General features: G+C 36.1%; 1 protein-coding gene across 1 annotated transcript; it reads left to right on the forward strand.

Moving 5' to 3' along the window:
* Window positions 1-13,778: 13,778 nt before the first annotated feature.
* LOC131604838 (uncharacterized) lies at window positions 13,779-15,886 on the forward strand. Its single transcript, XM_058877255.1, has 4 exons — window positions 13,779-14,055; window positions 14,137-14,452; window positions 14,751-14,910; window positions 15,090-15,886. Exons 1-4 carry the CDS (start codon window positions 13,888-13,890, stop codon window positions 15,556-15,558), a joined length of 1,113 nt encoding a protein of 370 aa, XP_058733238.1. The 5' UTR covers window positions 13,779-13,887; the 3' UTR covers window positions 15,559-15,886.
* The last annotated feature ends 344 nt before the right edge of the window (window positions 15,887-16,230 follow it).

Consider the following 16,230-nt stretch of genomic DNA (forward strand, 5'->3'; position numbering starts at 1 on the left):
GACAAACATCTCCAAATTGATAGTGTAGTTGTATCCTATTTTTTTCGAGCTTGCGAGATTGGATAGAAGGTCTACCCTGAAATTATGCTCCTTGGGCACATACATTATCTCAAAAGCTTTAAAATGTTTTAAAAAATCATATACCTTTTTTAGACACTTGATGAGTTAACTCTTATTCACCTGATATTCCTCGACAACTTGGTTTACCACCAATCTGGAGCCGCTCTTATCTTTCAAATTTGACACGCCTACCTTGAGGGCGAGGGCCATGTCAACAATGAAAGCTTCATACTCAACCTGGTTGTTGTTAGGCTGAACTTGAACTTTAACGATTGCCTAATCAACAGGTTGTCTTGTCCTTCTACAATCATAATACTACTTCCTTTCAGGTTAGAGGCGCTATCTACTGATAGTTTCGAGATGGGATGAGCCTCCTCGCCCACTAGAGAACTGAATTCTCCAAGAAAATCAACCTGAGCTTGTGATTCAATGCAATCCGTTTTTTACTAGCTGGCTACAGTGTGTGTTATCCTGTTGTTATTCCTCTTACTTTGAGAAACCCAAATTTTCTTAAAGTTTTCCAACTTTCTCTCGATCATATTACATGTCATACCCCAATCTTTCTAGGTTTTTCTCATTTGTTCATCATATCACTCTAAGCCTTACTATCCGTTTCGAACTCAACAAATTTGAAACTAACAATCATTGTTGGTTTCAACTACTTTTTGAAGAGCAAAAGTATCTGCCATCAAAGGAGCATCTTCTCCATCTGTTCCTAGGGCCGGCCTAACGTGTTTGGAGGCTCAAGGAGAATTTTAAAATAAATAAAATCATTAAAGTTTATATATATATATATATATATATATATATATATATATATATTAAAGTTTATTATAACCAATTTTCTTTTATAATTTTTATTTGTTAATAAATTCATCTTATTCAATCTCAATTTAAAATATTGTGATCTTACGGAAAATTTTAATTAATTTAATTTTAGCTATAGTTTTTTTTATTTGGACTATTATTAGCTACCTATTTTCACCATAATAATATAAGATTAAAGTTTTCTATCTTGATCTATCCTGGATCAAGAAAAGCTTCTCTATATACATCAATTATATTTTTTTGGAAATCGTTTACTTTTACTACCTCCGGTCCCATTTATAAGAAAAAATTCTCTTTTTAGATACATTGAATAAATAATGTATTTGGACAATATGTTGTCCAGATACATTATTTATTCAATATATCTAAAAGGGGAATCTTTTCTTATAAATGGGACCAGAGAGAGTATTTATTAACCTTTTTGTTAACATTTCACACTACCGTTCACTAGGCACTAGCACTAGAAGTTGTCGAAAACACAAGTAGCAGTTAGCAAGCTCCTGTCAAGACAAACATGAATTAAAAAATAAAATTTGGAGGCCCAAGGCAGCGGCCTCGGTCGCCTAACCCTTGGGCCGGGCCTGTCTGTTTCTATCGAGCTCACTGCTAGGGTATCATCGTTTTCATCTCTGAATATCACACCAAGCCCCATCTACTGGTATCGTTGAGACTAGCATCGATGTTTTTCTTTGTCCATCCACTATATAGATGTTTTCAGTTAGAAAATTGTGTCTCTTTCGTTCATTCTCTTCAAATTTTTCTGATTAAACTTTTATATTTGATCTAATTGATATTGAATAGACTTTGATATTTATACTTGATCTAATTGATATTGTGAATAGACTTTAATATTATATTAAAGTTTTTAATATAACTAACTAAATTTTACATTATAAATTAGTAAAGTAATGTTTTTTTTGGTAGAAGTAAAGTGACCTTCTTTATAAACGCTAGTTATAATCTTATCTTATTTTTAATCGACGTGACACCTGTTTTTCCGATATAGCAATAAAGAACACCCCACATCAATTGCTAAGTTAGCATCAATTTAATTATAAAAATAAAAAAAGAAGAAGTTAACATCAACTTAGGAGTGGTTCAGAATAATTGGAAATTAAGTTTCTCTCTGATCTTTTGGGTCCTCTCCTTTGCATGGAGTAGTTTTAGCTTTAGTTATTGTCTTTTGCATAAAAACAATTAATGTTCTTCCATGTAATTAAACAGTTGCTGACCTTGTCATATATGATTGATCATCAATGTGGTCCAAAAGAGATTAAGACAAGTACAGTTACTTAAGTTAAAGAAAGCCTTTTGATTAAGGTGTTAGGGAAGGATGAAGGATCATCAAATTAATTCCATCAAACTTCTAGATATAACTTTTTAGCAAACTTCTAGAATTAACTTATGATAACAATTTCATATGTACATTATAGTTTTTGCATAGTGCTGGGTTCCATAATCGTCTCTTGGGTTATGAAAGTAGTTTAAACATAAGTTTAATTGTACTGCGTGATAAAAATATATCGAATAAATTGATACAAGAACTTAATTTAAGTTGTTCATCCCAAAAATCTCTTTAACTTCTAGATGGTTTTCAACCCTATTAAAGGCATGGAGGCTAATCACTTCAATAAATATATTAAACTTGTGGTAGAAAAATTAGAAGGAAAATTATGAAAATTGTTTATAATTCAATCATTAGATTTTATGGTAAAAAGTTCGCGATAAACTTCACGTCTCTAGTGAGAGTTGTCAAATGTTTGGTAGATCTTGTCTAGGTGTGGCGGACCATAGGGTCGGCCTGTCAAGGACTTCACATTTTTATGTTATATTTATATAGTTTTAATTGATTGATATTTAAAAAAAATTAAATTATGTTATATACTAATTAAATAATGACATCTATTTAAAATATATAATATAATAATAATAATAATAATTTATAATATTGAGAGTATATAATAATAATTATTTTAATGTATTGTTTGATTTATTAATTTAAAAAGAGAAAAAGGTTCATGCACTGACAGTGTAAAATTATTTTACACTGTCAACCAATCACAACCTTGTATCAGAATAAATCACACTTTAAATTAAAAGTTGTTTTAATGACAAGGCACTTTGTTAGTTTTCTATTGGATGACAGTGTAAAATAATTTTACATTGTCAGTGCATATAAATTAAACTCATTTAAAAATCATACATATAAATCTAAAATGTTTAGTTTTTTTTTAATATAATAGGAGATTTTATATCTATAATTTTTAAAAATAATTTTGGTATTATTTTTTAATTATGATTTTCTTATAAATAATGAAAAGAGTGTTTAAATGAGTGAATTTTTTTTAATAATTCTAATCTTAAAACATCTAAAATATATTAATTTTAAAAATTATTTTTATTATACTAAAATTGTTTAATTATAAATTTCGCCTGAGGCCTCGAGATGTGTTGGGTCGTCCCTGACGGACCATCACATAGTAACGAATAAGATTAGGTCAATTATTTGTTTTATGAATTGTCAAAGGAAAATACTTAACACATCTTATGAATTGCTATTACACACTCGAGAAAAATCTAAAATATTCTTAGAATTCAGAGGCGCATCTCCGAACGCACCCGAAACGCATACATTTTTTAACTAGACCTTAAGATTGTGTAAGAAAAAATGGAGATACACCTCCGTGTAACAAACAGATATACATATTCGGAAGCTATTTAATCAAAAACGCGCCAAAATCTTTTCTTCTTCCTCACGTCTCTAAATACTATTTCAAACTCTCAACCTCTGAAGTCTCTCAAACTCTCTCAACTCACATTCTCTCAAATCACACTCTCTCAAAATCATTCAACAAACTTCAAAGCTTCTTCTATCAACATCAAGTTGATTAAAGAACTCACTTAACATCGAACTAAAGCTGCATTTCGTTAGTTTTTTATTTTTCTAAACTTTTTTATTTTCTACCTATCTCTTTGTAGAAATTGAGATTTAGGTTATATAAGAGCTAGTATACATGTTATTTAAATGGGAAATGTGTTTGGTAGTTAGTTTTGATGATCAATGCATCCTTTTGGATGTTTAGAGAGACTGCATTTCCGCCATTAACGTCACTTTGATTTGCAAAAGAATTTGGAGATGGATCTCCGAAAATTTTCAACATTTTGATTCCTAGAACCCAAAGACGCCTATCCGAAATTTATCAGTTTGTATTTTTTCTTGACCTCGTTGTGTTTAAACACATATGTATAATTATTGTGTTTTACTTACAAGCATTATGGCTGATACGCAAGACAGATTGAGGCACGACATGATTGCACAAGATGCATCGGTTCAGAGGGTAAAAACTCAATCATTGCACCCACCTGTTATTTCTAGCCCGGTTGATATGGAAACATTAATTTCTAGGACTCATGAATCTCTACCTCCGTCTTCTCGTAAGAGACAAGTGTCACCTACTCATGCATCTCCGCCTTCTTCTTTCCCTAGGAGACAGGTGTCACCTAATCATGCATCTCCGCCTCTGCCTTCTTGTAGAAGACATGTTTCATCTACTCAGGCACCCGAGGCACCATGGGTACCCAAGGCACCGAGGTACCCGAGGCAACCCAGGAACAACAAGCATCAGAAGCACCTGGGGGTTTGGAGGAGGCTCGTCTGACTTGTCGTTGTTACTTTTTTACCAGGATCATACTGCCTGACATGTCTGCGACGGAGAGGTAAAATTCAGTTGTATTAATTATTTGATAAACATCTTTGTTATAATATTTGAAGTGTTTGACAACTGTGATGCTTTAAAATTCATTAACCACGCCCAGAAGATTATGTGTTTAGCCTAAAGAGTAGTGGCTTACGCAAGCGTTGCAACTATCTAGGATGAGCGACTTGTCTTGGATCGGTTATATTACAATTAACCACAGTATTTTTTCGTAGAAAGATGACACTTGGAGACGTCATCATTTCATCTTCCACAGTATAAGATGTCTATCACACTGGACGATGTCTCGTGCCTGCTGCATCTTTTGATCGGGATGGTTGGCTTGCGGTTCACGTCTGACATATCCTCATCTTCATGAGTGCGTCATGCAACAGTTTGGCTACATGCACTTTATTCCCAAATACCCTACTGAGTTTGATCCACCCGTTATGACATGTAGAAATATGAATTCAATGTTTGAAGATTACCTTAATCATTTAGTACCGGATGTGGCACATAGTTCCATAGCTCCTAGCGACTGGAGTGTTACACCTGACTACATCCAATAGTTTTTCACGGTGTCACATCTTTATATGACACTGGATGCTCTGGATGGTTGACCTAGGCCAACTCATCAGGAAATACTAGACGAGGATCATGCTAAGGAAGACCATGTTGTTAATGTGTTGCCTAGATGTCGTTGTATCATGGAGATTAGGTAGGCGAGTATAGACAGAAGACTTTGTTCTGATTGCTCTGAGGTGAGAGAGAATCTAGATTCCATAATGAGGGAGGCACAAAAGACACTGCAATAAAGGAGGAAACGTAAGAAAAGGGGGGCGAGGAGGCCTAGTCTGTCATACGCAATAGTATATAGTATATGTATTAGGATTACTATTTTCGATTCTATTTTATTTTGACTTTATTGTGTACTTTGGTTTTTCACATTATTCCAAAACTATTCTATCTTATATATGTCATTTCGATACTATTCTGAAAGTGTATGGTTTAACTTATACAAAATTGAAAATGATAGTATGGTTATAACATATCATCAATTTCATTAGAGCATGTTTATAACAAAGACAAAAATTACTCACTAGTGTGATTCTGGAGATGCGTCTCTTAAATATGTCTGGTATGAAGACAGAGATGCATCTCGAGATCATGTTATCTCAAAAAAAATTTAAGTGAATAACACATGTGGTGTACATGAAGTGGTTCCGAAAATACATCTCCAAAATAAGTTTTTTAGGAAAAAATTGGGGTGAAACTTAGTTTGGTGTGTTTCTATAAAATAGACAATAACTTAGTTGCATCTTTTTTATTTTTTCAATAATATTGATTTCTTTCTATTCATAATACACGAAGTCTAAGGTGAAAAAAATACAATAAATGAGATTTGAATTGTGTTAGTTGATTAAAGAAAATTAGTTTCTTTTAAATAAAATTCAAGTCAATCGCAAGTGTTAAATGCTTAAAAAAAAAGAGAGATTAATACTCAAATTTTTATCATGATTCACCCTGTCAACTAAGAGTTACATTCATTCTCCTAATACTTAGAGATTTTCACTATGTTCAAACAAATAGCAATATCGCTAAGATATTTTGTGGTTCAACTGATCTATGTCTTAGATTTCAAATACAAAGATCTTATCCCAACGGAATCTCTTTGTCACCTCAAAGAATATATCTAACATTTATCCTTTAAGAAAATACAATCATTTAAATAGATAATCAAAAGGGCGTTTATATCAGTTTACAAATGATGCAAATAACTCTAAAAACAAATACACGTGTTTGAATCTTTCAACATAAATATATAAAATGAAATCGGTTGTTTGTTTCTTTCTTTCAGTAGAGTTGTACTTGCTAAAAGTACAAATGTGGTGTCAATCCTAGCGATTAAGGATTTTTCAACGTTGTTATGAGGATGAGAGTGCGCTCACGTGAGGTGAGAAGCTATTGTATGTGTGTATTTGCTCTATTGTATTTAGTTTAGTCTATCACAATATTGAGGTATTTATAATTCCCTAGGCTTGGATCCAATCTTCCTACGATACCGCAACCATTTTGGGATTGGGTAGTTAATTCCAAGAAATCGAGGGAGTGCATTTAAATCCCATGACCCCCATATAACGTCTATTTATTATCTAGATAATTGTAATGTGGTATTCGTTATAAGATGCACTTGATTTTACATATGCCCATAAAAGAAATCAATATTATTGGTTCCCACTTTGTCGATTAGAATAACCAACTATCTCACCTATATGATCCCTAGTTTCAAAGGTAAATCCACTCAGGGTATGGGATATGTATTGTGAGGAATGTTAGATTCTTAGTCATTTTCATTCAAATCATTATTCTGAATGTTATTTTGGTTAGGTTATTTTTTATTTCTTCTTCTAGGAAGGTTAGCTATTTTACCCTTAAGTGATTGCATACAAACATTAAGTTCGAAATGAACAATTTCTAATTTGGTCCCATTATGCATGTCCGTTTGTTGATTAGGAAGAGTAGTTTTGACAATAAATGGACTCAAAGGTCAATCTCTTACAAGAGACAGATCCTAAAAGATTTCAATTTAATAGGTTTAACATTCAAATATTATTGTATTGATATATTGGTAAGGGGACCATGAAAGGCGACGAGGGAGGCGAGTGAGGAATCACCTCGCCATAAAGCCTTCCCGATCACCTGTTTACCAGATCGGTATCCTGTTTGATAGATGTGTTGCCCTTTTAATAAACACATACACTGACTACTTATGGAATGATTCACCTAACATGGGAGAATGGGAAAGTTATGCATCCATGATATTCTATGATGTAGAAAGAGTCATAAGGAAGTTAACCATGCTTTACAAAATAATAGGGGAGTGACTATCCACTCTCACATTCTCTCGATATTGGTTTTTATTTCCAAGGCCCTACAATCTAGGCCCGTGATAGTTATAAACATCTCAACCCCAAGGGGAATTACATATTCACGAAAAAAAATTACATACATATAGCTTCTCACCACTTATGTGAGCTAGCACTAAACCCCATAACACACCCTAAAGCCTCTAACAACCCTTAATCGCTAGGGATTGTTACGTATTATCCTTTTAGAGAGTATAATTGATGTCCATCGTGGGGACCTGATAAAAGTGACATGGGTGTTGGAGCAATAAAGCGGCAAGCAACAAAAGATTTGGAAATATTTATCCGGGAATTATCGTGTCCACAGAGATTGGTGAGAAGAACTGCCGTTCGACTATCTCGCGTTCTAAGTTTCATGATTGGGTGCGGAAAGGTAAATGCGGGAAAAGTAAATAAAAGCAGATAAACAATCTCAATAGTCTAAGAGAAATAGTTATGGAATTGCATTTCGTTCTACCCGTCGAATACTTAAATCTGAAGATCTATCGCTCGACACTCTCAATACGCATCAACATCACCGGGCATCACTCGAGATGCCACATCGGTGTCCATGTCTGCAACACCGACGAAAGCTCAACCGTACTATTCACATCAGCGATTTCTCCACCGACACAAACAACACAGAGGCATTATACTCGATACCCACTACGATTGTTAGTCCTAAATCCATGTCTGCAACCCAGAAACTAACAGTTATCATTCCTAATCAAGATTTATGGTGTCCATGTCTGCAACAACACAAATCCAGAGCATTTAAGCAAAAAGATCAAGAACAACAACAATGATGATTTGTAAAGCGAATATATAAACGATCCCAAGATCCACAAATATACATACAATAAGAGTAGAAATATACATACAACACCCACCATTGGAATGAAACAAAGGGAAGAGAGAAGATGAACCGGAAAGATCTCACCGGTACAATGAAATCAAGTCAGATCCATGATCAATCCACATGACGTCGCACCCAATGGTGTTTCCTAAGCCTCTAAACTACCAAAAAAGGATCAGAGCTCAACTTGTCAAGAAGAGGTGATAAAAAACCTAGAAAAATCTGTTCTAAGCTATTTATACAAAACTGAAATACGCACAGCGCGCGACGCGCCGGATGCAGCGCGCGACGCGCCATCTCACTTATGTACCAAACCGCCCTAGAGCGCGACGCGCCCAAATCCGGCGCGACGCGCCCAATCTTCTGCCAGACTATGTTCTTCAAACTCAAAGAGGGCGCGACGCGCCCTACAACGCGCGAAGCGCCCTGCACCAGAACAGCAGAATTATTTCCTCATTGCTCTCGCAGCCGTGTCTTCGACACTTTATTCCTCAAGGCTCCGAAAACACAAGAATACCTACAAAAATACAACAAAGCTATCAAACGGTATAAACGTGTATGAAAATACAAGTATTCGTAAAGTAAACGTAATTAGACAAAAACGGGAGATTATTCAAACGGTATTAACAAAAAGCATTGATAAGTGCCACTATTTACATACACAAAATAACTACAATTTGGCACTTAACAACTCTCCCCAACTAGAATCTGTTTGTCCTCAAACAGGGCCAAACACTCAAATTGCAAAAGTAAAAATCCAAAGAATCAAGAATCAACAAGATTTGGAAAAACGAAACAATTGTACGGTTCAAACAAAAATATACGAACGAAGTAAATACTTACCACTATCCTACAACGACAACATGAAAATGAAATGATTCCTAAGTACAAAAATTCATACAAAACATCCTAAAACAAAACAAGCTCAATAATGAATCACGCCTAGCAAAAACTCATCGGTAGATGAAAAACACCGAAAGGTGAGGACTTTGAACACTCATCCAACAATCTTGCAAACAATAGACAAAATTATGCGTTCATCCAAAAATAGTATCGAAAATGCAACGGCACGAATCACAAGGGCTTTCAAGGTTGTAATGTGGCTCGGTTAACAAACAAGTGATAAGTCCTAAAGCTAATCGAAACAAAAACTTGCCTAAACCTAAGGGAGCGATCAATCCACAAAGTTTCACGCACCAAAATCTCGATCAAACTTCTTCTTGATCACAAATTGTCAAACCAAACACAAAACTTATTAACACAAATCTTTACTCCAAACTCTTTTTTGTTATGTTCTTTTTCAAACCTTTTCTCTTTTTTTCTTTCTTTTTCTTTTCTTTCTTTCTCACTTTTTTTTTCTTTTTCTTTTTCTTTTCTTAACCTCACATCAATCACAACATAAAGAGGCAAACACCTTCTCCCCAACTTGAATTCAACCATAACATAAAGCGAATACTCCCTACTTTCTAAGGCAAGGTAAAAGTACAACTAAACATCATAGTTAAGGTCAAGAAAACAAAGATAATCAAAATCCATCAAAAGGGGTGAACTATTTCTCAAGTTCAAAAACAAAATGGACAATGACAAAAAGGCTCAAAGGGGGTACTAATGGTCACACACTCACAAGGTAAAATTGAATATTTGGCTAAGGTAGTTGTGCTCAAAATCAAACAAGTGCCTTGATCACTTTCGTGCATTCACAAAATCAATACAGACGAAAGATTAAACATAATAATATCCAGTTAAAATAAGAAATGTCGGTCACTCACATATATACACAATGGAAAGCCACCTCACATTTATGGTAAAAAGGATAACTAATTGTGATTCAAGTCATGAGCAAGTTATGCAAAAAGAATGAGTAATATGAAAATTGTACAAATGAAAAGTCTCCTAAACATGTTAGGCTATAGAAAGCGATAAACGAGTACCTTGCAACGTACAAATTCGAACAATCATTACCGCACAACCGGCATGTTGAATCTATCATAATCAGAGAATTACCAAATGCGACTCCAAGTAATCGGGCCAAAATTTGAGTCTAAACACAAACAAAAGAATTAAAAATAAATCGATAAAATACTATACTATAAAGCCTTGGTGTAAGTGGGAAAAAGGTAAGTCAAGTGACCCGTTAAAAAGAGGTCACTGGCCAAAAGCTGCCCAGCGCGCGACGCACCCATGAGCGCGCGACGCGCGCTACACCAGAAAAACCAGACCAGTCTAAAAAGACAGATTTTTCAGTGAGCCACCACTTAACACCTACACAACTCAATTACAGAAAAACAGAAAAATAAAACCGTTGGGGTGCCTCCCAACAAGCGCTCGTTTAACGTCGTTAGCTCGACGCCTTTATTGTTTCGCGAATGGTAAGAAACTTCCTCGCGGTACGCCAATGCTTTCGCCTCAAACGCAACCTAAAGAAAATGACTTGCCCAAACACTTAATCAAAACTATACGAAACTTAAAACATAAGACCATCGCAATGCGATTAATCTCAACCAATCCCCGGCAACGGCGCCATTTTGTTGGAGCGGTAAAGCGGCAAGCAACAAAAGATTTGGAAATATTTATCTGGGAATTATCGTGTCCACAGAGATTGGTGAGAAGAACTGCCGTTCGACTATCTCGCGTTCTAAGTTTCATGATTGGGTGCGGAAAGGTAAATGCGGGAAAAGTAAATAAAAGCAGATAAACAATCTCAATAGTCTAAGAGAAATAGTTATGGAATTGCATTTCGTTCTACCCGTCGAATACTTAAATCTGAAGATCTATCGCTCGACACTCTCAATACGCATCAACATCACCGGGCATCACTCGAGATGCCACATCGATGTCCATGTCTGCAACACCGACGAAAGCTCAACCGTACTATTCACATCAGCGATTTCTCCACCGACACAAACAACACAGAGGCATTATACTCGATACCCACTACGATTGTTAGTCCTAAATCCATGTCTGCAACCCAGAAACTAACAGTTATCATTCCTAATCAAGATTTATGGTGTCCATGTCTGTAACAACACAAATCCAGAGCATTTAAGCAAAAAGATCAAGAACAACAACAATGATGATTTGTAAAGCGAATATATAAACGATCCCAAGATCCACAAATATACATACAATAAGAGTAGAAATATACATACAACACCCACCATTGGAATGAAATAAAGGGAAGAGAGAAGATGAACCGGAAAGATCTCACCGGTACAATGAAATCGAGTCAGATCCATGATCAATCCACATGACGTCGCACCCAATGGTGTTTCCTAAGCCTCTAAACTACCAAAAAAGGACCAGAGCTCAACTTGTCAAGAAGAGGTGATAAAAAACCTAGAAAAATCTGTTCTAAGCTATTTATACAAAACTGAAATACGCACAGCGCGCGACGCGCCGGATGCAGCGCGCGACGCGCCATCTCACTTATGTACCAAACCGCCCTAGAGCGCGACGCGCCCAAATCCGGCGCGACGCGCCCAATCTTCTGCCAGACTATGTTCTTCAAACTCAAAGAGGGCGCGACGCGCCCTACAACGCGCGAAGCGCCCTGCACCAGAACAGCAGAATTATTTCCTCATTGCTCTCGCAGCCGTGTCTTCGACACTTTATTCCTCAAGGCTCCGAAAACACAAGAATACCTACAAAAATACAACAAAGCTATCAAACGGTATAAACGTGTATGAAAATACAAGTATTCGTAAAGTAAACGTAATTACACAAAAACGGGGGATTATTCAAACGGTATTAACAAAAAGCATTGATAAGTGCCACTATTTACATACACAAAATAACTACAATTTGACACTTAACAATGGGCCACTATAACAACAACTTTTTTGGACTACTGTCCTAACATTTAATCTTGCTGACCATCATGGTGAACAAAATGATAACAACTTCAGCCAACTAAGAATCCGAAGGCGGGGAAAGTGTCATAGCAAAGATGCGCGCTGATATGGATGATCTACGTTTCCCTAACCAAACTTTGGAGGATAACATTCTCCATATCCAGGAGCGCCAGCAGGTGACAGACCCTATAAATGAGGTGGAAATGTTAAACCCTCAACTTCTCTCATACGAGATATGGGAGGCACCCGTTCTATAGAACTTTAAGCCACATTCATTGGCTAAGTTCAATGCCCATAGCAACTCACATAAGCATGTCGCCTTCATCAACATGCATATGTCCATCATTGGATCCTTCGACACCTTGGCCCATTCAGAGACGCATCCTTGAGGTGGTAAATGGGCCTGTGTCGACTCTCCATCACCAAATATCATGACTTAGTGAATAAACTAGTCCACTAGTAGGAACATTTCAAAATTGGCTCAGGGCTGGACATTTTAACGAATACATCGCCCAGAGGCCATCGGCCTCCTAGGATGAAGTAGTGACATGAGCGGAATGTTATATCAAGAACGAGGAGAACAATGGTGAAAAAGAAGGCCCAATATGCAAAATAGTGCACCTTCAATGCTGATAGTTCACAAGAATCATGAAGGAATCCGTACACATCGCGCGTTAGAGACATGATGACATTTGAGCGAAGCGTAAAACCCACATAGATCTTAACACATATGAACACTTGTAGGGAGAAGACATTGTGAGAAGTCCTCCACTGCATAACATTTTGCAACCACTAACTCGAAAAGCAGATGTCATGGGCCCGAGCAATTGGTGCAAGTTTCACAAAGTGAAAGGACACCATAATAAGGATTGTTATAAGAGGAGAACCTGAAGCAACATGTAAAGGGTGACTTCGCTCGGTGGCTAAGAAGATCCAACTCTCAAGGGCGAAATGCCTATAAGAGTCTTGGATCCAAGAAAGAAAAAAAGATATAAAGCAAATGAGACGACGATATTGTTTACAGTTTTAAATCTTTTAGTTTTTGAACCAGATTTCTTCTTTTACTCAAAACTAATCAAGTCTGAACAAGAAACACCCCTGATTAAAATTCCAAGAAAGGATAGATGAAACAAACAAGAAAGACATATACATTTAAATAAAAACTAAAAATAAATACTCCAATATAATCAGTGAAGCGAAAAGTCACAATAAAAAAAATAAAGAAAAAAAGTGTGAGAAAATCTGTGTTGTTTGGGACACCAATTGATGTTAGAGCATCTCCAATGGTGCAACCCATTTTTGGGTTCTTTATGGGTCCCACTAGCTACATCATCTTAAAATAATTTTTATAATTTTTATTTTAATTGTATAATTCTAAAAAGTTATTATTGGGCCCACAACTTTACCTCATAAACTAATTTGATTGGGTACCACAATTTTTTCATAGTTGCATTGCAATGCAATGGTACTATGATGTGGCATGTCTACGTGGAGAACTCAAAAGAAAATACCACCATTGAAGATGCTCTTAGTTGTCAAATTTCAATTTTCCTTCTTTAACACAAAAAAAAAATCTAATCAAGTCCACGGTCACTATTTTCTCCTATAATTCCATTCCGTGGTTTTTTAATAACCTTAAACCTTGTTTTATTACTCTTCAATTCTTCATTCTTCAACCTCTAAATCCTCCAATGGCTCTCTCTGCAACATTCATCACTCCTTCACCTTCAAGTTCCAACCTTTATGCTAAAATTCGAAAACCCTTTCTCTCTCACTCCGTATATCTTCTTAAACCCCTCAAGATCCGAGCTTCAGCTACCCTCAATTATTCCAATGTCGAGACATCTTCCCCATTGAAGGTTAGAATTTAATTATTTTATTTTATGATAATTGGTTTTGTTTCAAACTTGTTGATTCTTGGTTGTTTTATATTCTATCAGACTAGCAACTGGCAGTGGAAATTCAAGGACAATTTGGTAAATGTTTATTATGAGGAACATGTGAGGGAGAGTGAGGAGCCTTCCCAGAATATCTTGATGATGCCAACCATTTCTGATGTTAGCACTGTTGAGGAATGGAGATTGGTTGCTCAAGACATTGCTCAACGGAATGGCGGTGTCAATTATCGCGCAACTATTGTTGATTGGCCTGGTCTAGGTTATTCTGATCGTCCGAAGATTGATTACAATGCTGATGTTTTGGAAAAATTTCTGGTTGATTTCGTTAATTCACCCGATGGTCCAGTAAAACAATCAGGTACTGTAATGGCAGTAGTGGAGGATGTTATATTTTGCAATAACTTCGTTGTGCTGAGTTATATTTTTGCAACGTCGTTTTACACCATCTTAGGTTGACATATGCAATTTTAATTCACGGTTTCTTAAGATCGCTGACATATAATTAATACTTGTTCTGAGCGGTTTCGATTGGTATATATATGGTTGTGTGTTATTTAGTTAAGTTTATGTACTGAAAATCTATTAATTCACTAAATTGGATCAGGTATTTGAAAAGGGTCTAGTGTTTGCGACTAATGTTGTTGGTGTTAAACTAGGCAATGATTTGGTGATATTTGGAGGAGGGCATGCTGCTTCAATAGTTGTCCGTGCTGCGAAAAAGGGTCTAGTGAAGCCCAAAGCTATAGCTGCTGTTGCACCAACTTGGTCTGGTCCCCTTCCTATCGTGTTTGGTCGAGATTCCAGCATGGAAACAAGGTACTATAGTGCTTCTCTTTTCAGCGGTCAAGTCTTTTTCCTCCTTGATTGATTACTGTACCATTGATTTCTAGTTTCTTAATTATAGTCGTGTTTATAACTGCTTATTCTCGTTGAGATATAATGCTTGGTGTGTTAACTTGTTTCTATTTGTTCTCCCTTGTCTTTAAACTCAACAGATATGGTTTTCTAAGAGGCACCTTAAAGGCGCCTGCAGTTGGATGGATGATGTATAACATGCTTGTGAGCAATGAGAATGCAATCCAATCACAGTACAAATCCCACGTATACGCCAACCCTGATAACGTGACGCCAGCTATTGTTGAAAGCAGATATGCATTGACAAAACGGAAAGGAGCACGTTACTTGCCCGCAGCTTTCTTGACCGGACTACTCGATCCTGTAACATCTCGCGAGGAGTTCCTTCAACTCTTTGCAGACTTGGAAGGAAAGATACCAGTATTTGTTGTATCATCGAAAGGGTCTCCTAAAAGGTCTAAAGCTGAGATGGAAGCTCTTAAGGGAGCTAAAGGGGTGACCAAGTTTGTGGAAGTGCCTGGTGCTCTTCTTCCACAAGAGGAGTACCCTGCAGAAGTCGCAGAAGAGCTTTATCAATTCTTGCAACAGTATTTTGGCTCCGTCGCTTAAAGTTGGCAGGTCATGTGACACTTCTGGATGTTGGTGGTGAAGGTTTCAGGGGCATAAATATTAATGGAGGTAAAAATGAAAAACAGAAATGTGACCAAGGGTATACACATTTATACAGTATGGTTTATTTGAATTTTTAATTAAACTTTGGTGGTGTTATGTGTTTTATACAGATGCTAAAATCGTTTCCGAAAGGACTGTTGATTTGAGCGTAGCTTCTAGTGAAATATAAATGTTTCCACAAATTAGAGGCAACATGTTTCATTTGAGATGATTGTTTCCACGTATGAATTCTCATACTAAATATAAATTTCTTCCACAATTTTAAGATGAATTTCCTTTTATAAATTTACTTGGGAGATCTCTTAGATGGTGTTAATCATCTTCTTAATACCTTTGTGTTGTTCAACACTCAAAACAGACTAATGAGTGGTGAACTTTGGATTGAAAGAAACAATGGAAGTTCGGACAGCATGGCTAATCAAAAGCACTCTCTCGTAACGCTTGAATAAGATACTTTGTTGTAACTTCAACATGTTTGGATAATTTACTCTCAAATGAATCCTTCGAATCAGGGAGTAAAGAGGGTAAATTGTCTATTGTTGACTGAGCATCTTTGTCAAACTTTGGTAGGTATTTAAATCAAATCCAAAACTCGTACAACCACCTAAC

Source organism: Vicia villosa, linkage group LG1, assembly GCF_029867415.1.
Source record: "Vicia villosa cultivar HV-30 ecotype Madison, WI linkage group LG1, Vvil1.0, whole genome shotgun sequence".
NCBI lineage: Eukaryota > Viridiplantae > Streptophyta > Magnoliopsida > Fabales > Fabaceae > Vicia > Vicia villosa.

Bases quoted from the DNA above. Each gene is read 5' to 3' on its own strand.
- LOC131604838 (XM_058877255.1), top strand. From the start codon at position 13,888: ATGGCTCTCTCTGCAACATTCATCACTCCTTCACCTTCAAGTTCCAAC. The intron at 14,056-14,136 runs GTTAGAATTTAA...ATATTCTATCAG, and splicing joins AGACATCTTCCCCATTGAAG to ACTAGCAACTGGCAGTGGAA. The intron at 14,911-15,089 runs GTACTATAGTGC...TAAACTCAACAG, and splicing joins GATTCCAGCATGGAAACAAG to ATATGGTTTTCTAAGAGGCA.